At 33.1% G+C, this 24,125-nt stretch overlaps 1 protein-coding gene across 1 annotated transcript in view; it reads left to right on the forward strand.

Moving 5' to 3' along the window:
• LRP1B (LDL receptor related protein 1B) overlaps positions 1-24,125 on the forward strand; it is a 1,894,461-nt gene that overhangs the window by 1,618,446 nt on the left and 251,890 nt on the right. The window contains exons 54-58 of the mRNA XM_073905704.1: positions 4,393-4,533; positions 5,663-5,850; positions 11,939-12,122; positions 17,036-17,121; positions 22,719-22,841. Of these exons, the coding sequence (XP_073761805.1) occupies positions 4,393-4,533; positions 5,663-5,850; positions 11,939-12,122; positions 17,036-17,121; positions 22,719-22,841 (722 nt within the window). The remainder of the gene's footprint in view (positions 1-4,392; positions 4,534-5,662; positions 5,851-11,938; positions 12,123-17,035; positions 17,122-22,718; positions 22,842-24,125) is intronic.

A 24,125-nucleotide genomic window follows, 5' to 3' on the forward strand; every position in this document is an offset into this window, starting at 1 on the left:
GGCATATAGAATCGGGGGCGCCTGGGTGGCTCAGTAGGTTAAGCATCAGGTTCTCTGCTCAGCAGGGAGTCTGCTTCTTACTCTCTCCCTCTGTTCTCTGCCTCTGTCAAATAAATAAATAAAAGCTTAAAAAAAGAAATATAGAAATAAATGATGAAAACAACACATTTCTTAATGTCACTAAGACATGTAAATTCAGCTGTACATGGAAGTACCGCAATAACCTCTTTAAGTTCTAGCATAATTACACATTGATTTGGAGAGCATGCCTACTTGTAGTATGTTCTTATTAGGAACCACATGGGGAAATGGTCATAAAAATGCCTTTGGTTGAAAGTACTTTCAACTTTATTTATTTATTTTTTTTAAAAGATTTTATTTATTTATTTGAGAGAGAGAGAATGAGAGATAGAGAGCATGAAAGGGAAGAGGGTCAGAGGGAGAAGCAGACTCCCTGCCAAGCAGGGAGCCCGATGCAGGACTCGATCCCGGGACTCCAGGATCATGACCTGAGCCGAAGGCAGTCGCTTAACCGACTGAGCCACCCAGGCGCCCAGAAAGTACTTTCAACTTTAAAGACAATATGTGGCTAGCTAGTTCAGTCTTATAGCCAAATCAAGTATTTGAGTGAGGAAAAAATAATAGAATTCACAATTATTGGAGAAACTGGATACTTGACATTTTCCTTTCACCTTAACTTTTTACATGTGCACTTACTTGTGAAAATTTAATTTTATTATGATGAAATATATCTTGTCATTGCATATATATTTATCTGACCATCACATACATAATGTATATACAAATACATATATGTGTAACTTTTGTAGTGAAAATCATTAAAAATTCCTAGTTGAAACTGAAGTCTTAACGTAAACCTAGTATTTTTTGTTAAAAAAAAACAAACTTAAATGCGTACATGAATAAATATAAAATGAAAAGCCGTAAAATCCACATATAATCATGAAAGGCAATCGATTTAGTGCCCCCTTTTGTCCTCCCTGTGTTGTGTCTATTGCCTTGTCTTTGATAGCAATCTCTTTGAAATCAGCAGATACCAGTTTTTATGATCACTTCACCATTAAGTCATGGATTCAAGGTGATATTTTAAAAGGTACATCATAACTCAAGATGTAAATCTGAAGTAGAGTTATGCTGATTGGATATCTTCCCTCTGCTAGACACTTACTCAGTTGATATGCAGATGAATGAGACATAGATCCCACTAGAAGAAATTGCAGACAAACAGGAAAATCACAAATACAAGATAGAATAAGAGCACACATTGTCAGATGGGAGTAAGAATCACAATACATGGGATCAGAGTTGAGAGAATAATTTTTGAAGCACTAAAGAACAGAAGCAAGGAATGTTAAAGAAAGTCATATTTAGATGGTAGATAAAATAACACAGTGGTTAAAAGCATGGACCTTGGAGCCAGATGGCCTGGGTCCAGATCCTGGCTCTGCCGCTTACTATCTATGTGACCTTTGAAGTTATTGCACCTTTCTGTCCCTAAATTCCTCATCTGTAAAAAAAAAAAAATATATATATATATATATATAATAACATTTTTAACTCTTAGAGCTGTTAAGAGAATTAAATGAATTAATATTTGTAAAGTGCTTAGAATATTTATAGACACATAGAAAGTTCTATGTATGTTTACAAATGCCTACAAATTGACATGGTTGAAAAATAGCAATTAGTCTTTTGTGAGGTAAATTGAAGTTAGAAAGTTGAAGCTGGGTTCTAAAAAGTCTGAAAAACAGGGTTTGTAGGGCGCCTGGGTGGCTCAGTTGATTAAGCGACTGCCTTCGGCTCAGGTCATGATCCTGGAGTCCCGGGATCGAGTCCCACATCGGGCTCCCTGCTCAGCGGGGAGTCTGCTTCTCCCTCTGACCCTCCCCCCTCTCATGTGCTCTCTCTCTCTCATTCTCGCTCTCTCAAATAAATAAATAAAATCTTTAAAAAAAAATGAAAAACAGGGTTTGTATTTAATTATTTTGGCTCTCGCATACCAGCATGCATTTCAAACAGGGAATGCCACAGTCAAAATATGTTTCAGACCCATCTTTTTCAGCAGAGTGGATGAAATATTGCCCTGGGAGAGGAGAGCCATTAGGTGAAAAGTAAGCTAGTTAGAAGATTATTGCAATAGTTCTGATGATTAATGAGGTGATAATAAGCCAGAGCAGATATATTGGAATGGAAAGAGCAGAATGGGTCAGAATTCATTTACAGTCAGATATGGAGGATAAAGGAGAATTTCTAGCTTGGATGACTTGGTGGGTGGTGTTACCATCATTAATGAGATTTGGAACACAGGAGGTGAAGGGCCAAGTTTTGCTGGTGTAGGAGAAGAAAAATGTAAAAAAAGAATTAATTTGGGATGTTTTCACTCCAAAGTGTTAATCAGATAATCACATGAAGCTATACAGTGAGTATTTGAAAATTAACTCCAGAGACCAGAAGTATGATCAGGACAAATAAGATTAATTTGGTGGCCACCGGCATTAAGGTGATATTCAAAATAGGACAAAGAGTGAGAACACCCGACACAGCAGAAAGGGAGAGAGGAGGGCGCCTGGGTGGCTCAGATGGTTAAGCGTCTGCCTTCGGCTCAGGTCACGGTCCCGGGGTCCTGGGATCGAGTCCCGCATCGGGCTCCCTGCTCCTTGGGAGCCTGCTTCTCCCTCTGCCTCTCCCTCTCTCTCTCCCTCCCTCTCTCTGTCTCTCATGAATAAATAAAATCTTTAAAAAAAAAAAAAAGAAAGGGAGAGAGGAGAACAATAGGCTGAAGACTGCAGTTAGGCCTTCACCTACAATATTTTAGGATGGAACAGGAGATGAAAATGAAAGAAGGATACAAGGGAACAACAAAAGAATAAGAAAGATGCCAAGGGAGTGGATTGTAAATATTAAACCAGGAAATTATTTACAAGCTAGTGTGTTCAACAACATCAAATGCTGCAGGAAAGTGAAATAGGAGTCTGAGACACCTTTGAATTTGACACTTGTCACTTGGTATTTCTTAGCTCTGAGAGGAATTTGAGAAGGCAAATGTTTAGAAATGGATGTCAATGAATCGAAGATGAATTGGAGATAAGTAAGGGAATGTTGGATAGGGTAGTAAGGAAGAAGAGTACTGTGTAGTTAAGAGTTATGTGGATGGATTTTTTTATAAAAAGATTTTTATTTTTATTTATTTGAGAGAGTGCAAGATAGAGTGCATGAGCAGGGGAAGGGGCAGAGAGAGAGAGAGAGAGAGAGAGAGAGAGAATCTTCAGGCAGACTCCCCGCTGAGCATGGAGCCCTGGGGGGGCGGGGTTGGTGCTTGATCCCAGAACTCTGAGATCATGACGTGAGCTGAAATCAAGAGTAGGCTGCTTAACTGACCGAGCCACCCAGGCACCCCCGATGGATTTTTATTGTTACTGGGCTAGGAGAGACTTGAATGTCATGTACCTATTGACTGAAGAGAATGAACTAGTGAAGGGGGGGAGGAAGAAAAACCAGGGAAATTGGAGGTAGTTTAGAACACTGTAGTTTTGCCATTCAGTATGATAAACATCTCAATTGTATAATCATTGTTGAATTATTTTTATATTGGAATTTTGTTTATTTGTTAATAAACATATGGATCTTATTCCCTCTCTTCAAAAGTAGAATATTTACCAGATTTACCAGAAAGTTTCTAATAGAAATGATAGTTTTTATTGTTAACAAACTTAGGAAATATTCAATCTAAAACCCGTAATACTCAAGATCAAATGAGTTTTACTTACAAACAGGTATATAGATACGATCATTAAAAATTGATGGGTTGATACTGTGATTTGAATAAAGCTCTTTAATGCCTCTAAGTATCAATATATAGGATAATTACAATAGTTTTGTGCTTATTGCTTTATAAATTACCTTTTTTTATTTTCACTTTAGCAATGTCTTTACACTTTCAATGCTGCTTCCCAAACATAAACATGGCATTATGGCTTCTGAGAATTATCATTATAACTTGGAATCACTTCATCCATATGTTCTGGTACTATACCTAACCAAGTTTAGTCTTGAAAAAAAATTAATAGCTTTATTCTTGTTTTCCATTCAAAAGGAAATCTTTAGGATATAGATAATAGGTGAACAGAGATAGTATCCTTGGGTATTGCATTTTTGTTTCCTAGCCTAGAAACAGTAAGATTGCCTTGTTTTTGATTTTATTTCCTGGCTCTTAATCCTACTTCTCATCCACAAATATCTCTTGCAAGTATGACCACTCTCCCAAAAAGGGACAAATAAGAAACACTTCCCATAGGAGACATGGGTAACTCCCATGGTTAACTAGGTATAGTGTACACGACGGAATGCAAATGTTTATTTCTTTGTCTCTAGGATATCGAAAGTGTAATGCCGAAGAATTTAGTTGTGCTGATGGACGATGTCTTTTAAATACTCAATGGCAATGTGATGGAGACTTTGACTGCCCTGATCATTCGGATGAAGCACCTTTAAACCCAAAGTGCAGAAATGCAGGTACAGAAAACATATAATATTATAATTATTCCCAAACTTGCTTTACAATGGCAAAACTGTGACTCTGATTTTCACTTCAGTCTCGTATGATATTCAATGAAAAGGAATGCAAATAATTAAGCATGTGATGTTTCAAGTGATACCATGCAGGATCCAAGTAATCAACTCTGTTTTGCAGCTAGTTTTAGAAATTTAAATCTGTGCTAAAATAAGATTTGGGGCAATGAACCTAATGAATCCATCACGGTGACCCCTTCAAAAAAAGTCATTTTTTCCTTAATACATGATTTTATGTGAAAATAATTTCCTTGTATGGACTTATTTGAAAACTCAAACAAAATAAGTTGAGATTTACTGAGAGAAAGTCTGCATTAGTGATACTTAGGCAAAATGAAGTAAATTGCATATCATTTGAACAAAAATATATACAGAGCCAAACTTGGTCTATTTATCATTTCACTATTCCAAAGACTGAATACATAGTCATATATTTCAGGTAAACACAATTACTTTTTTCTCATGTACTTTACATGCTAATAGGCTTTCTTTTATCATGTATGATAATGAGTAATGTTCAAGTCATCAGGTTATGAGTAGCTGCAAAACCCAAACTCCTTTTCCATAGCTATTTTTGGAACAACTATTATTCACCGCAAATATCCTTTTTATGCCCTGACTTAAAAATGTCAATATTATATTTCCAAGACAAAGAATTTAGGAATACCTACCTATTCTAGATTCTTAATTTTTAGTGACATATAATTTCTCAGAGACCTAAGGCTTGAGGGAAATGTCAAACTATCATTATACTTTTGAATTAATTCTTCATAATATGGATGAAGACAGAAATATTCCATTAATTTTACTATAGGTGCTTATTTTGATTGCTAATTTTCATGACAAAGAAAGATTCTAAGTGTTGAACATAAAGTGCCATTTGCCCTTGATTTTTTTATATTTTGTGTATAAAATACTACACTATAGAGGATTTTATATATTTATATATTATTTTATATATTTATGATAATATTTGAGATAAGTTTATCATATTTGTGAATGTTTTCAGCAATTGTAATATAAAACAATGGCATGCCCTTTATGTTCCATTTGTTTTATTTTCTTTTTCCAGAACAGTCATGCAACAGTTCATTTTTTATGTGCAAAAATGGCAGGTGCATTCCCAGGGGAGGACTTTGTGACAATAAGGATGACTGTGGCGATGGCTCAGATGAGAGAAACTGCCATGTAAATGAATGTTTGAGTAAGAAAATCAGTGGATGTTCTCAGGATTGTCAGGACCTTCCAGTCAGTTACAAGGTGGGTACTCATCAAAAATAGTAAATCACGTGATACATTGGAATTTGAGGTAATGAATACCATTCAATCCAATATAGCTGTAAGACCTAAAATGCCTTATAATATTGTTAGGTAAAAGTATTTAAACGAATAGAGTCTATATAAGCAATTCATGATAATAATGTGGTATAAAAATTGTAAAAATATGCTCAGAAAGACAAAAATGTCAACGTGTTCTTCAATATATGCTGAATATAAAGGAAAAAAAAAAAGCAAGGGAAGACCAGGGTTTAGGGAGATTCCACTATGTTAATAGCACATAAATATGTATGCAACTCTTAAGTTCCCATTTCTTCCCTCATTCTTCCTCCCATCTTTGAAGTGAAATGGGCTAATCATTTATTTACCGCAGCACTGGATAATACAATATTATTCGTATAAACAGGAAGAAAAAAATAGAATGCATGAATTATTAGGACTGAGTGCAGGCACACTAAAAATAAATCATGCCTAATATCCTAATTGGTTTTTGTTACCATTTCCTAAAGAGTGTGATTCACTGACAAAATTGATTGACAGGAATAGCTTTTGAAAACATTCCTGTTTCATTCATGTTGGAATGGAGGATGCAAATGAGCATAATATTAAAATTAAAGCTGTACATTAGGTTAAAATTGGTTATGTAAGTGTGGGAAAATCTCAGGAAAAGCAATTCATTTGAAAGTCAGTGTTTTTAACTGAGCGATAACTCTATATGAATCAGAAATAGGACAGGCTCCTACGAGACAGTCTAATGCCAGTTAAGACCATTACAGAGGATAGGTTTTATTCTACTGAGTTCTGCACTGGGCAAAACATACCTGGGATACTATGCGCATTAATGGACACGGCATTTTAAGAGGAATCTTGACAAATTGTAGTGTATACAAATTTATACATCCAGAACCATAAGGAGTCTGGAACACACAACATTGGAAGAAGTTTTGCCTAGAGCAAAGATATATTAGCTATATTCAAATATATGAAATCCTGGATTAGGGAACGGACCTAGTCTGAGTTGTTTCCAAGGTTGGAATTATCAGTTGGGAAGCAGATTCTGTTCAATATGAGGAAAAGTGTTCTAAAGTACTATCTTTACATTGGAATGAGCTGCCTCATTTCTCACTACTAAAGGGGTTAAATTGTAGCTAAATGTCTTTTTATTATTATTATTATTATGTTCATTTAGCCAACATGTAGTATACCATTAGTTTTTGATGTAGTGTTCAACGGCTAAATTTCTTTCTTTAAAGCATGCTAGAGAAAACATTTGTGTATTGCAGAGATGTACTTTTTTCCCTGCCAACTTTGACATTCTATGACAAGCCAGTTCTATCTAATGGTAAATTTAGCCAAGCAACCACTTTGCCATTTCTGAATTTCTGGTATTATGATTAATTTAACTACATTGACAGGATTTTATTGTATATAAATATAACCAGAGAACTACAATAATCATTTACCCCTATGCAAAAACAGAGATAAAAAATGAAACACTAAGAAAGCTAGATTTGTTTAAAAAAATTAGTCCAAATACTGTATGAAGAAGACTTGGTTAAATTTACAGACTTAAAACACACGTGTACCCACAAGTGTTGTATTGTAGGTAAAATGAAACAAGACAACTGAGCCAAAATAACTCCAAATGCGGTGAATATGTATCATATAATTAATTTTGGCAGTAAATATTTTGAAACCCATGAAGCAGGAAAAATATTACCAGTGACTTAGGCATAATCAATATAGATGTGTTTCCTGAAAAATTAGGGAATGTGTCATAGAATTATTACAGATAATTAGTTAAAATTTCAAATCACAGTTTAGAAATGTTCTTTAGTTCTGTCTATAATATATACATCCCATATTCTTATATAGAATCTATATATCATAGAATCTATATCTACCTATCTAAAAACATTAATTTCAAAGTAGATCTCCTTGTGCTTATCCTTCATGTACTTAAATCTGTCACAACAATATTGGTGAAATCTAAAAATTATAGAATATAAGATGGTCATTTTTTTGATATAACATTCAGAATGAAGTTTAATATTTTTTAGAGAGAGACACAGCGAGAGAGGGAACACAAGCTGGGGGAGTGGGAGAGGGAGAAGCAGGCTTCCCAAGAGCAGGAAGCCCGCCCAATGCGGGGCTCGATCCCAGGACCCTGGGATCATGACCTGAGCCGAAGGCAGATGCTTAACGACTGAGCCACCCAGGTGGCCCAGGTTTAATATTTTTTAAATCCCTGGATATGAGGTGCCTGGGCGGTTCAGTCGGTTAAGCGTCCAACTCTTGGTTTTAGCTCAGGTCATGATCTCAAGGTACTGGGATGGAACCCCACGTTGGGCTCTATGCTCAGCCGGGAGACTGCTCAAGGATTCTCTCTCCCTCTCCCTCTGCCCCTCCCCCCATTTGCTTTCTCTCTTTCTCTCTAAAATAAATAAATAGATCTTTAAAAAATAAAAATGAAAAAATAAAAAAATAGAATGCTTGCATATAGGAAGTACTTAGTGCTCAGAAATGCCATGTTTAGAAAACCACTATGGTAGAAATAGGTATCATCCAGAATGCCATATTAAATCTATTTTAATTACTTTATAACACATATCATACAGAAATACTTATTTATTAATAATTTTTTAAAAATCAGTATTTTCACCTTGACTTCTCAGGAGGAGTCATAGAATGAAGTGAGAATTCTAGTTAAAATAGACAACATATTTAATCATTCAGAAAGTCTATGTATATACCTGACAGAATTGCTATGAATAGTGTTCTTGAATATTGTACACATGTCAAAACTAATGAATAAAATAAAACATCTTTTGGGGAAACAAGAGCAATATGAAAATTCAAGCAGAGGAGGCTAGAATCATAAATGAGAGATTTAAATAAAGTTTCAAAGCAAATATTTTACATATTGTGCTCAGATTTTATACACACACACACATATCTATATTCATGATAATTTGTTGATAAGAAATTGAGTAAAAAGCCTTCTATACAACAAAAGGCCTCTATATTTTGGGGGGGGGGAGTCAGTTTATGAGTTTCTCTCTTCCAGTGAACGGGGAAAACCATCCAGTAACCTATTTCTCATGACAGTATCTGTAGAGCATTACAAGAAATCCTCCTCCAAAATCTGCAATAAAATGAAAATTGCTTACAAAAGCAAAATTTAGACCTTATGGACTGTGAACAATTTGCATGTTTGTTATAAAACAAATATAATATATCTAACTATTCAAAAGGGAGTAATAACATTTCCTAAAAGCAAGGATCTTATTTTGATGGGAAGTAAAGTTTACCATGTAAAAATAAGTGTGCTTCTGGGAGAGAAATAAGTTTTAATGTATATATTAGAAATAGAATAATATTTGCCAAATATCACTTAAAATCTGCAAGGAAACTTCTCTGAATGCAATAGGAAAAGTTTGAGTAGCTGTATTTCTTTCTGGTAGCTGTTTGATCCCATATAAAAATTAGTACAAATCAGGAAAATTTGAAGTCATTCTCAATGTTGAAGAAAATTAAGATGGTATTGAATATATATGAATCTCCTTTCATAAAAATTGTTTTTCTTTGTAAATGAAGGTGAAAATTTTTTAAACTTATTTTCTATTAAATATAGATGAATCTCTCCTTTTTTATCTTTGAAGATGCAAATAACTATTAGTTTCTTCCATTCAATTTATAAAAGTTAGACTAGTAGAATTTCCCATTGATACCATTGGGTTATTTGGGAGCAAAAATGTTTTTGTTAAAACAAGGTTAGGGGTGCCTGAGTAGTTCAGTTGATTGAGCATCTGCCTTTCACCTCGGGGTCCTGGAATCAAGCCCTATTATCAGACTCCCTGCTTAGCAGGGAGTCTGCTTCTCCCTCTTACCCCTGGTTGTTCAAACTCTCTCTCTCTCTCATATAAATACATAAAATCTTTAAAAAATAAAATAAAACAAGGTTAATGGATTGGTGGAAATTATCTTTTAAAAAATCTCTTTCAACAAACAATTTTTTAAAAAGTTACTGATAACCTTAAACATACCTAGTCCATTTGTTTATAGAAATGTATATTACACTTAGTAACTTTTACCAATTTTACTTTAAGAAATTGATTTTCCATAAATGTATTTTTATCTAAGCTGTCTCTTTGATTTAATAGTTCTATAAGCCTGGCATTAGTCATTCAAAGTGATTTTCAGAAATCCCATTAAAACTCGGACGCTGTTTATTTCCTTTTATAATATTCTTTGAGAGGAATTCAGTACATTCTATTAAAATTCCTTTCACTTGTCCTAAAGTGCCCCTTGATTTCAGCACGGTCCTATGTCAGACTATGGCTCTCCAGTTTCCCAACCCCATGACCACATGATCTATTTTCCAGTGCTTTTCAGTGATAACTTTTTGTATCCTGTCATTTTCTCACTTTGTTTTAAAAAAAATTATTTCTTTTAAAAATTGGGGTAAAATATACCTGACATAAAATTTACTACTTTGAGCATTTTTAAGTGTACACTTAGGTGACATTAAGCATCTCACTTTCTTTTGCCATAGCAAAGCACCAATTGCCTTGACTTCCTAAATCAGGTAGCAAGATGAGTGTTCTCAAAGAAAGTAAGAGATGTATGAGGAGAGTATAGGAAATCAAGGGGTGGCTTTTGCTTTCATTTGCTGGCTTGCTAGTGGGTCCCAGGGATTAAAAAACCAAAACAAAACATGTAATTGCTGAGGATTATTAGCTAATTATTGATGTAAATTATTAATGATGAAAGTGCTAAGAGCTTAAAGAGATCCATTCCTGGTAAAAGAAGTTAATAAAAGGTATTTAATTCACCTTAGAGCCCTTTCAGGTGAAAATGATGCTTCCTGTCCCCCAAATAATGTTTTTGTTTTTGGTTTTTTTGGTACTTAAAAAACTCAGTTGTTTGCTATTTAATAATATGCACATATATCTCTAATATTTTTCCCAATAGATACAAAGCTCTGCCATCACTTTTACCTTCAGATAAATGACTGAGGTTATTAAATGTTTGGTCTGAGTAACTCTTGAATACTAGTTACTCTTAACAATGTAGGGTTTCTTTTTAACTCACTTTCTTACTCAATATTTGCACATTCCTTTATTCAAAGAGTGCTAAATAGTGTTTGTAAAGGTTAATATGATTGTAATCATTTGGCCATTTATAGGTTCATTTTGTGTAATTACAATTCTCATATGCTCCTTGGCAGGAACTGAGTATAGACCTGAAAGGCACTGACTGATCACAGGATCACAGTATGCCATATTTTTTAGGACTGCAAAGGCATATATGGTGTGACATTGTATTCAGAATTTACATGAAAGTTAGTAAATATTGCGTATCATCATCAGAGGTTCATATAGTACATGATAGAGATGCTGAAGAAAAGATTTGACGATACAGATTGATTATAGTGGGGAAATTGTTACTATTATTTTATTTCTCCAGACAACATCAACATGGTTTATGGAATCAGACCCAGTCAACAAATACTAATTGAGTCTTACTGTATGTTACAGACAGTCTCAGTTCTCTGACTGGCTTTATCCAGGCAACTTCATCTTTGTGCCTCTAGGTTTCTCATCAGTTAACTAAAAATAATAATACCTACATCATAGATTTCTGTAAGGCTCTGATAAAATAACATATGTAACAAGTTTTGTGATCTTCAAAGCTCCACTTAATGGTTAATTCTTATGACTGTTAAAGTCCTCTAAAAAGACAATGTCAAGTAATAGAAAAAGAACAAAACAAGTTGGCCAGTGTTGTCATTGTTGTCATGCTATCGTCACATGGCTTTGATGATGTCAGTTAACATTTATAATTTTGCCAACCTCAGATGATCAAAGGAAGATACTTGAGAGAGTTATTTTTTTAGCTTTAGCTTTACTTAATATACATGATTCTTATTAAAATCACTGGAGACAGAAAGACTTGCCATTATCTATTCTTACATGATTTTCTTTCTTGAATCATGCTAAAGGGATATCCAATAGGAAAAGACAGTGACAATGATATGAATTGATTATGCTTGTTTTTCATTCTTTAGTGCAAATGCTGGCCTGGATTCCAACTGAAGGATGATGGTAAAACGTGTGTAGACATTGATGAATGCTCCTTGGGATTTCCGTGTAGCCAGCAATGCATCAATACATATGGGACCTACAAGTGCCTCTGTACAGATGGCTATGAAATACACCCTGATAACCCAAATGGCTGCAAATCACTCTCAGGTATCGAACTGAACTTGTCCACCGATCCAACCTCAGTTACACGTATGGATTCTGAGTTTTATAGCCATTCTTACTGAATTCACTCCTCCTTGCTGTTTCTGAGAAATCAAATTCTTCCCTACTTACCTTGATATAGGAATCTGTCACTCTAATTTTGTGTGCTTTCCACAAACTGTTCTGTTTGTAATAAAATTGCATTATGGTCTTGCGAATTATGAAGTACTTTCTAGATTTTGAGAGTGCTCAGAAGTAAAAAGAACTATTTCTAGCAGTTTTTCCTGCTGCATCACAGGTTCTTAGGAGCAGGTTTGGCCAAGAAAATTAAAGAGCCTATTGTGACTGGATTATAATAGTTTTTCCTTCTCGCCTACCCCATACGCACTCATATATGCATGCCAAAAAGAAGAGGTCAATAATGATAATGGTAATGATGATGACAACAACAGCAATAAATCAGCTATACAGGACTATTTGAATTCTTCCAGTGATTCAGCAAACATTATTAAACTTCTACTTGTTCCAAGTAGTGTGTTTGATTTTGTAGATTAGAAAATTCAGTAGAACATGGACCATAATTTTAAAAATACTGTAATTCATTAGGGGAGAAAATCACACATATTAAAATAGTACAAAGCGGGCGCCTGGGTGGCTCAGTTGGTTAAGCGACTGCCTTCAGCTCAGGTCATGATCCTGGAGTCCCAGGATTGAGTCCCGCATCGGGCTCCCTGCTCAGCGGGGAGTCTGCTTCTCCCTCTGACCCTCTCCCCTCTCATGCTCTCTCTCTATCTCATTCTCTCTCTCAAATAAATAAATAAAATCTTTAAAAAAAAATAAAATAAAATAATACAAAGCAATATATAATAAATAATGACTGTTTAAATGAGCAAAAACTGGTACATATGTCTCTTAACCCTTTACTTTGAGTATAGTGAATCCAATTAGCATTGCTAGTTTCTTATATATATGCATGTCATATGTACATGACAACATTTAAAACATTAGATATTTTATTTATTTACATAAAATAAATACCAGTGACAGACATTCTTAAAATTAGTTTTCGACTGGTTAAACCTTTGCATATTATGGAGAAAAAAAAATAGGCCTTTCAAATTTTTTATTTCATTTTAGCTTATTGGAATATTCATCACTGAATCAATTTGTGTATTATTTGGAGCCTGCTTTTTTTTTTTTTTAATTTTACCAACCTACTTGCTACATCATGCATCCAGTGACATAAGATAAGAATAGAGAAAAATCTCAAAACCAGTCAATGTTTTTATTACTCTAAGCTTTTTGCTAAGGTTGGTATAAAGGAGATGAATGCTAATGATTACAATTTTGGTCTTATTATATCATGTATCCATGCTGTAGTTGTTTCTCATTAACAGTAATTATTAGAAACTAATAATAATTTTAATACAAAAACAAAGTGTTCCTGAAACATAAATCTTTTGCTAAAGAGAGGATAGATTTTTTCCAATTTTACTGAGATATAGTTGACATAAAACTTTGTAACTTTATTTTTAAAATTTTAAATAACTGTGCAACTTTAAAGTGTATAATGTGTTGATTTGATACACTTATATACTGCAATAAGATTGCCACCAGGGTGTTAGGAATGCCTCCATCACTTCACCTAACTACCATTTCTTTTTTCTGGCAAAAACATTTAAGCTCTACTCTCTTAGCAACTTTCAAGTATATAGTATTATTATCTATAATCACCATTTTATTCTCAGAACTTAGTTGTCCTCTAACTGGAAGTTTGTACTCTTTAACCAGTATCTCCCCATTTCCCTTACCCTCATACCTGGTAACCACCATTCTACCGTTTCTATGAGTTTAGCTTTTTTGAGATTCTACGTATAAGTGATTTCACATAGTATTTGTTTTTCTCTGACTTATTTCACTTGGTGTAATGTCCTCAAGGGGCATCCATATTGTTGTAAATGGCAGGATTTTATTCTTTGTCATGACTGAATAATATTCCATTTTGTGTGCATACGTATAATAATACATATGTATGTGATAAAATATATAATATATACTATATTTAATATACATATACATTACGTACTATATAATATGCATATGTGTAAATACAAATATATAAGTTGATACATGTGTTTGAATACAGATATCTATACATATAAATATATATTTACATCTATGTGTATCCATGTCACATCCTCTTTATTCATCTGTTGATGGACACTTAGGTTGTTTCCATGTCTTGACTGTTGTGAATAATGCTGCCATAAACATGGGAGTGCAGATGTATCATTGATACTCTGTTTTCATTTCCTTTGGATAAATATCCAGAAGCAAGATTGTTGGTTCATATGTTAGTTCTATTTTTAACTTTTTTAGAAATTTCCATACTGTTTTCCATTGTGTATTTACATTCCTACCAACAAATGAACAGAGGTTCCCTTTTCTCACATCCTTGCCAACACTTGTTATCTCAGGCCTTTTTGATGATAGTCATTCTAATAGGTATAAGGTGATATCTCATTGTGTTTTTAATTTGCATCTCCTGATGATTACTGATGTTGAGCATCTTTTCATGTACTTGTTGGCCATTTTTGTATGTCTTCTTTGGAAAAATGTCTGTTCAGTTCGTCTGCTGATTTCTATTTAAATAAATTTTATTTGTTTATTTATTATGTTATTTTAAATATATTATATTTATAATATATTTATATAATATATAGTATATATTATACATATATACAAAATATATGTATATATACAACATATATATTATACATATATACACAAAATATATAATTATATAATATATAATATATAATGTATATAATATAATTATAAATCATATTGAAAATGTAATTAAATATTTATTTATTTATTTATTTAGTCATAGAGAGCGGGGAGGGTCTGGGAGAGAGGGAGAGAGAGAGAATCTTAAGCAGACTCCATGCCCAGCACAGAGCTCTATCTCATAACCCTGAAATCATGACCTGAGCCAAAATCAAGTCAGACGCTTAATGACTGAGCCACCCGGGAGGCCCTCCTCTGCCCATTTTTAAATCAATTTTATTTTGTTACTGATTTGTATGAATTCTATATATTTCCAATATTAACCCTAATATTAATACCTTATCAGATATATAATTTACAAATAGTTTCTCCCATTCCATAAGTTGCCTTCTAATTATGCTGTTTCTTTTGCAGTGCAGAAGTTTTTAATTTGATATAGTTCTGCTTATTTTTGCCCTCATTACTTGTGTTTTTTATGTTATATCTAAAACAATCATTACCAAGACCTTAATGGAGACTTTTCTAAATGTTTTCTTCTAAAAGTTTTAGAATTTCAGGTATTACATGAAGCTGTAAAGAACATAACTGCCTAAGTATTAAGGTAGACCGTGACTGACTAATTTCATATTTATAAATATAGTTGACAAGAGATGGCAAGGTACCTTCAACTGCAGAGCCAACTCTCTGTAGTAAGGTTCTGAGTCTCAGTTTAGCATCAACATGAAGACTGAATGATTGGTTGGGGGTGCTGCACTTGCTAATGGAAGGAGATGTTCAGCATGTGTGGCACACATTTCTAATCCCTGACATAATCTATGCTAATATATAATATAGCACCTATGTATTATATATTTACTGTGAAACTAAAAGATAAGAAGAGGAAAGTAATAATTTTTAACATAAGCAATAACTCTGTAACAATAAATGATTTATAATTAAATCCACATTAATTACATAAAGTGACTGCCTTTTTCATTGCTTTTTTCTTTTTTTTTCTAATTTCTACTGACATTAAATTTGTTTATCAGGCAACTAAGTATATGACTTCATCTTAGAAACAAAGCTCTTTAAAAAATGTTTGAACAAAACTTTAATTGGATTATAACAACCAAGAATGTGGTCAATTTGAATTTAAATTATTCAGATACATATTCAAATAATTGTGCTGTGCAAAACTTTCTGAATATTTTCTATTTAGAAATCCAATTTGTGGGGCACCTGGGTGATGCACTCAATTAAGCATCTGACTGTTGGTTTTGGCTCAGATTTTCACATCAAGGTCCTTAGATTGAGCCCCCTGTCAGGCTCCACCCTCAGTGAAGACTCTCTCTCCTTCTCTCTCTCTCTAAAATAAATAAATAAATCTTTTAAAAAAATAAAAATAAAAATCCATTTTGTTTCCAAAAAATTCTGAAGAGAAAACTGATCTAAAGGTTTAGAGGATCTTCATATATTGGAGCATGGTCAGATTCTTCTTATTTTTCCTAGATTCTAGAACAAATGAGATACTACAACATATTAGACAATTTATAAGAAGGAAATAAAGACCATTAACAACCATTAAAAGATTAAAAAAAGCCAGATTATGGGGAAAGATGAAATTAATAAACAAAATTTACAGAACCTGGAGTTCCAAAATTATCTAAGAAAAGTCTCCAGGTAGATAAAAGATATATATGTAGACAGTGATACTCCTGATTTTCACCAAAGTTATTCTGGCAGCATAAAGCTGGTCATTTGGTTATCAAGAAAGAATTTTCTGATTATATGAATTAGCTGTACTATAGTTCTCCAAGATAGGTATAGTTTATTCTTTCCTGAAACTCATTTAAAAATATCAGATTATGATAGCAGATATTATCCACCAATTCCAAATAAATTAGATAATCTGCTGTTCATGAAAACTGAGGGAAAGAGAGGGATGCATTTAGAATTTTCTACATTTCCCATACTGCCTGGGTATCTGCTGCCTTTTCATTTTATTATCAACTGAAATGCTCAGTGTGAATTTTTTAACAATTAATCTACCAGAGGGCACTGCATTTAAATTTATAATGCTGTTGAAACCAAGCAAAGTTGAAAACCATACATATAAGATTCTAATTCTGTTTTTTTGTCTTGGTATTTAGATGAAGAACCTTTTCTAATTCTTGCTGATCATCATGAAATAAGGAAAATTAGCACTGATGGCTCCAACTATACACTTTTAAAACAGGTATGACATTGTCTTGATGATTTCATATTTAATATGGGTACTCCAGATATGCATGAGAACTGTAGAAATATCTCACAATTAGAATTTATGAAGCACTTACTCATGGACACATGCATGTATGTATATAAGATTACCATAAATTTTATTTTGTTTGAATTATCCGGGTGATGTTCCCAACATGTCACATCACATCATATCTAAGAAAGTAAAAAAAAAAAAAAGTAAGGTATAATTAATGGAAGGGAAAAACTGTCTCAAGAAAAGGTAGATTAGAGAAAGCATAAAATTATGTTTTAAAGTATTTCTTATATTACCCAAATTGGTTGTTCCCCCTGAGATTTAAAAAATAATGCTTTTTCAAGAATTTTAAGTTTCTGTTTATAGAAATAGAAAATAAAACAGGAATGGTGATCTCCAGCCTTTAAAATTTAGAATGAGCAAGTGAGCAAAAGTGTAATGGTAATCCAGCCATGGTTCAAAGGTTGTGAGGCACATATTTTCAATCCTACCCTCTTCATCCCTCAACGTGTCCACTTAAGAGAATCTGGGTTGTTCCATTTTGATGTTTGAGTTCTATTGTCAGAGTTTGCTTATATCTGTTATTTGAGATAAAAAGGTATGATTTGCACTTCGTGACAGGAGAGAAAATTCTGAATTGCTCACCTCAACTTTTTATTTCTCCCAGTCTGCAGTGAAAATAGCATAAAATCAAGTCATTAAAATGACAGTGATTACTACATGGACTAGAGAAATCACATGCAATTAGGTATAGCATATTTTTAGTTGTCAGGAGAAATAGCTTCTTTGGGAAGATTCAGTTGGTATCTGTTCTGCTGCAAATGTCTTTTTGCACTAAACCATATAATAGTGACATAAATAGGTGAAAACACAGTCTAGAACAAGTGTGCCAAAACTAAGGACATTTCTTGTTCTTGTAGTATGTTTGTGCTAGCATTAGGCATAAGCTTAGGCCATTCATGTGATGATTTTTCAGCAGCATAAAGAATACCTACGTAACTAAAACTATTTTTGCCACCTACTGATGGATTCCTCCATTGCCATTGTCAGTTTCATTCATTTTTCTTAAGAATTTAGTTTCATTTTAAGTGTAAATATTCATTAGCAACTGGGATACTGACTCTCCCTGACAGATTTTTCAGTTTTCCTCTAAGTCACAGATTGAAAATGAAAAGTTCCCATGAAAATCCAGATTTCAGGCTATTCCTAAAAAAAAAAAAAAAAAAAAAAAAAAAAATAGGAAGGTACAGCACTGTTGGGCTCACATCCTTGAACGCCCACAATCCAAACTGTGTAGCAGTTGATACTTTGACATAGTGGTCAACGCTCTCGGATTCACTGGAGTCGTCAGACTTCCCGTGTGCTTGCCACACATACACTTCTTCATGAATGTCTGTGAGGTTTAGATTCTTGCTCTTGAGATTAGAGTGTGCCACCAACATTCACTGTACCATTACTGAGAGGCATCCCTAATTGTGAGCCCTGCAGAGATTGGGAAAAAATGGAAATATTTTCATGTTGTTTATAAAAACGAAACAAATCGATTTAAAATATGAGTTAGACTATTATCTCTTTAAGAGATGAATAATATAAGAATAATAATGAGTAATAATATAAGAGAAATAACTCCAGGGAAAAAATTTTAGCATATATAAATGTGAAAAATGTTTGCGGCCCAAATGGTTTTCTACATTATTTAACTTAATTCTTTTTTTCTGTGTAGTCTAATTTTAAGCTTATAAACAAAGTTACAAAATACTGAAAATTGTCTTTTTCTTTTGGAGTAGGTCTCCATACCCCCTGTAGGCCTCTCTATGCTGTCAAAGTTGAATGTGCCAGCCATGATTTCCTCGTATGGTATCTGGAAAAGGAACATGCTTATTTTCTCTTTACTAGGTTGTATTTGTTTATTTGTTTAGCATTTCTTCCTTTTAGACTCTGCTATCAGAAAGGGAGAAAGTTCTCTCTTTAGGACACTGTGTATAAGCTCAGTTGAACTAATAACTAAAATAGCAACAATATTTATTGACTTCATGAAGACCATAACCGAGCTTCAATGACATCTCCTTGCTTTATTTTCCAACTCTGTGACTCAGGACATTTCTGCTGGTATCCCTTTTGTTGTTTTTATGGCTCATATGTTATCAGAGATTGTTCTTAATGGAGGAAAATGATTTTTTCCTGTATGCATCATTTAAGTCTATTTCATACGTCCAGACCGCTTTAATGACATGTTCAGATAGCACTTCTTTCCTGGTATCATTTTCGACTATTGCCAATCACTAGTACCTAAGTGGGGGATGACTTTCAGATAGTTTTCTTAGTGTAGTGTTTATGAAAATGAAGAGGGAGTGAGAAAAAAGAGGAAGCTCATGAGGACTGTGAACATCTGTGTCCTTGGAAAGCATTTATTAATGTGACCACTGAGTAAGGAAATAGACACCCAAGAAACTAGACACAACACTTACATCCAGTTTTGCCTGCAGTCTGTTTGGAATATATCATTTCTGTCAGGGAAGATATTTTTAACTACATTTCATTATAGCATTATAGGAATTTTCAAGGAGTCCTAGGCAGAGAAACAGTTTCTGTTTTTTTGTTTTTTTTTTCCTCAGAGATTTCTGTCTACATGTGCAGAATGAAGTAAAAAACGGAAGTAGTTATCTCCCCATATTTTCTCTCAGTCAAAATAAGTGAAAAGACATCCTTGCCTTAAATTTGGGAGGAATATTTTTGTGTAGGGGATTAGGAAGAACAATTTACCATAATATCTTGAATTTTATTCTCTTTGTTGAAGTCTGTACAATCTCATGAAGCATTACAGTGAAAAAGTATAACAACTGGTAGATTATTTTTTACCCTATGTATTCTAAAACATAGTGGTAGCTAGGCCAGCTGTAACTTAAATTCTTACACCACATGCATAAAGAAAATGTACTTTAATAACATGGATTTGGGAAGTGAAATGCATTAATCAAGTATTAATTTTATTAATTTAGGTGCATTAATCAAGTGGCTTTCTAATGTTATCCAATTCAGTCCTAGCAGTGCCTTTTATTCCAGTAAAATTGCATAGAGAAACAAAACACAATTTCCTAAATTAATCATCTTGAACCAAAGGGTGCAAATCTTCAGCTATAGAAATGGAAGAAACAAATAGGATTTTGATGAAACCAATTTTCAGCTCTAAAACCACTGGGATGACTCTAGTGTTTAGACATTATTTTGCCTATGCCCTTGGCTGTTTTAATGTTCCTTGCATATGATTCTGCAAAGAGAGAATTGCAAAGTTTTCTGGGGCGATTAAGGGTAAAGATGTAGAAAAATGACCAGCTTGGTTAGATAGAAATGTCAGAATTCAGAGCTTCCATTCCTCTGCATTTATAGCTTTAATTTATTATAGTTGAATTGCTATATTTGGAATTGGATTTTCATTATCTAAATTGATTATTGTAAAGAAAGGAATCAGATAATTCTGTCATGATTGGGTAAATCCTTCCTAAAGTTAGTGACAAGATTCTCTCCAGCTTTTCTCTATAAAGCTCTAATTCATCCATCTGAATTGCAGGCCATCACAGAACCCTAATACATTTACTTTACTCCTCTGCTGTTAAAAGCATTTGAACAGAAAGAATATTACAAACTACTGTTGGAGTGAATTTATTAAACTCTCTACAGAACTTGGACTATACTCAATTTGTATTTTAAAACTTTGATTGATTTTGCATAGACAATTTCCTAGATATGTATGATGAAGTACATTTAGTTAAGGAGTCCTCCAGTTTTTAACTTGTGAATGAATATTTAACAAATCTTTTGACTCTGTGACTGATTTTTTTAAGCATTTATGGTCATTATTTTTGATTAGTAATGTCAGTAAGAAGTATACTTGTGTTTATGCATCTGGCTGTAGTGAGGGATTTACACACAGTCATGTTTACTTATGTCTCTTATTTATGACCAATGGCAGGCAGTTCCAAGTAGTCAGGCTATTTCAGGTTAACTTAATAGTCTGGGGCTGAGAACAGAGATCGCTCACGTTAAGCCAACTAAAAACATAAGATTTGAACCTATGATTTTAATGCATCACCATTAGAATTTAGCCCTGATGATAGAAGAAAAAAAGTCAGTATTTGCCAGAACCTTCTCTGAATTGCTTCTATAACTAGGCCATCCTTAGTCTTCTAGATCATTGGAAAGAAATAAAATATGAACAGTAATAATTTAGCCTCATCCTGAGTCTTATAAAAGAGTTTATAAATCTAATGCAGAGGCATTATATCTAATTTTAAATTTGGGGAATAGATCTGGAAACTGAACCCAGATGTGGTAATTATCATCCTTCTTTTCCCTCCCCCTCTAACCAAACAAAACAGCCCATCTCCCTGAAGGTGCTAATCCTTACCCATAGGACTATAGCTACTCATAAATGACCCCTAAAACAATTTGAGACTTACTACAATTTTAGGTTAAATATAGATATAAGCCAGTTTCCAACAGATATAAAGATATGGCGATGAGATCTTAGGGCTTTGCCAAATGTCTATAGTGTCAATTATTTTTTAATACGTAAAATTTATATATTAATAAATTATCCAATCCTTAAAATGAGTTAACACAATTAAAATCCGAATCCAAGTTTTGTTAGTCCATTGGGGTAGTAAATCTATGAGTCCTAATGAAAGGTCGAAATTAAATTAACCCCTCAGCAATCATTGGAACAATTTAGCACCTAAAAAGATTCCCAGATCCTAATGTACAGTTCTTAAATCAAATCCGACAAAATACATACCTATCAAACCAAAGAACTGTGGTATTCAGAAACCTTTCAGTTGGATTCATGTTTAGTTTTGTTAACTTCAAAAAAGACATGAGTCTGAAGGCAGGCATTTCCTCATATTTCAATGTGGAATAAAAAGATATTGCCCACCCAGTTCCTCTTTGGTCAAATACTCACCTAAGATGATAACCTTTAAATTCTAATATGGCATTATGTTGGCTGGAGGGCCCTTGCAAGCAAGAAGAAACAAAACAAGGCAGCTCATTTATCTTGTTGAGACAAATGATTTTGGCCAAAGTAGATTCTAAACCTTGTTTTCTGACTTTCATCAGATGGCTATCCAGAGCTCATCTTCAATCTTCAGGGATCGTCAGCCTTTCCAATTTAGATATATGCTCTTTTTTGGTTACTCTACAGAACAGATAATAATGACAGTAAATTTGTACTTTTTAACATTAACCTAAAGTGAGAGTCTTTCACTTTATCTCCCTAAAAGCAGATTTTTTTTTCACCCACAATACTGGCTATTTACTTACATCTTTATCTATAAGCAGTCCAAAATGTTTGTAACCAACATGGAAAAATATTTTCAAATAAATTATGCAACATCTTAAATGTATGGTACAGAGAAGATGTAAACATAAAATGCATTTAAAAGAATTGGTCACAAATGCTCTTTGTTGTAATAACTATAACTATTTAGGTTCAAAAGGAGACAGTGATTCTTATGAATTCGCAAAACATTTTAAAATAATTCCTATTACCTATTATTCATACTTTTCCTTTTTTTTATTTTTAGGGATTAAACAATGTTATTGCTATAGATTTTGATTACAGAGAAGAATTCATCTATTGGATTGATTCTAGCCGACCCAATGGCAGCCGCATAAATAGAATGTGTTTAAATGGAAGTGATATTAAGGTAACTACCTGTTACAATAATGGGATTATTGGATATTTTATTGGTATAGCTGACTTGAATAGAAAATGTTGTTTCCTGGTAATGATACAACTCATAGGATGTATTAGGTTGATTTGAATTTCACATATGTACAGTGATTAATGCATACTTAAAATATGAAATATGAGGTTTTTTAATCCATCTGTATCATTATAACACTATTACTTGCAATAAGATAAGAATCAAATTGGGTAAATAAAATTCAGAACTTTATTCACAGCCCTAGAAAATGTGAGAGATGATTTCGACTTGAATGATTAGTGCCTGACTTGCAATTGTGTTAATTTATATAAAAGGGAAAGTTGAGTCTGAGAATCTATAATTGAAAAAATTAATTACTGGACTCTAGATTGAAATTATAGCACTATTAAAATTAACCTCCTATACATGGAAATAATTGAATGCATTTCTGTAAAATCATGAATGTTCTGATCAGACAGAATAATTAAATACATGTCACATTCTAGATATGAGCTACTTGGCACTATTTCTGAGTTATCTTGAGTTTTAGGTTCTGCTGAAGTGAGCACTGTGTTATCTTGAGTTTTAAAATAAAATTATTTGAAAAATAAAATAAAATAAACTGCTCTGCATATATGCAACAAAATATAAAGACATTTAAATTCAAGTACATGGAAACTTCAATTACTTTAACTTTTTTTGTAACCTTCTATAATATCATACAGAAATTTTTAATGGGAACAATCATTTTTGAAAATATTAATGAAATCGTGAAATGTGTATATGCAATGCCAAGATGACCAGTGTGATTGTATCTATGTATAGACTTTATGTATTTATGTATGAGCTGATAATTTATAAACAAAATATCAGTATATTTATAGAACAAACAAGCAGATGAATTTTGTCTTTTTTAATTCTTTGGCTATTTATATAAAAACTGTAAAAGTAACATTACCAAACTTGGTCATTTTTTTTACAAGACATTTAAATTTTTGGTTACTTTTATATTTTTTGAATATATTTTAATATTTTAAAGGATTAATTATCTACCTCCTTGGGACTACTAGCCCATTACTACTTTAAATCATGTTGTAATAGGGTCACAGAATGAATTATATTTCTATTGAGATCACTAATTCACTGATTTTCATGTAAATTGTCAGCCATGCCAACTTTTTAAAAGTGGAATTTAGGAGAAAGAAGAAAATATATCTTGCAATTCAATACAGTAGGTTGATACTATTAGTTGCTGAAAATGCTCATGTAGTCATATATATATAT

Source organism: Callorhinus ursinus, unplaced genomic scaffold, assembly GCF_003265705.2.
Source record: "Callorhinus ursinus isolate GAN/ISIS: 27379988/994484 unplaced genomic scaffold, GSC_fseal_2.0 scaffold2, whole genome shotgun sequence".
Lineage (NCBI taxonomy): Eukaryota > Metazoa > Chordata > Mammalia > Carnivora > Otariidae > Callorhinus > Callorhinus ursinus.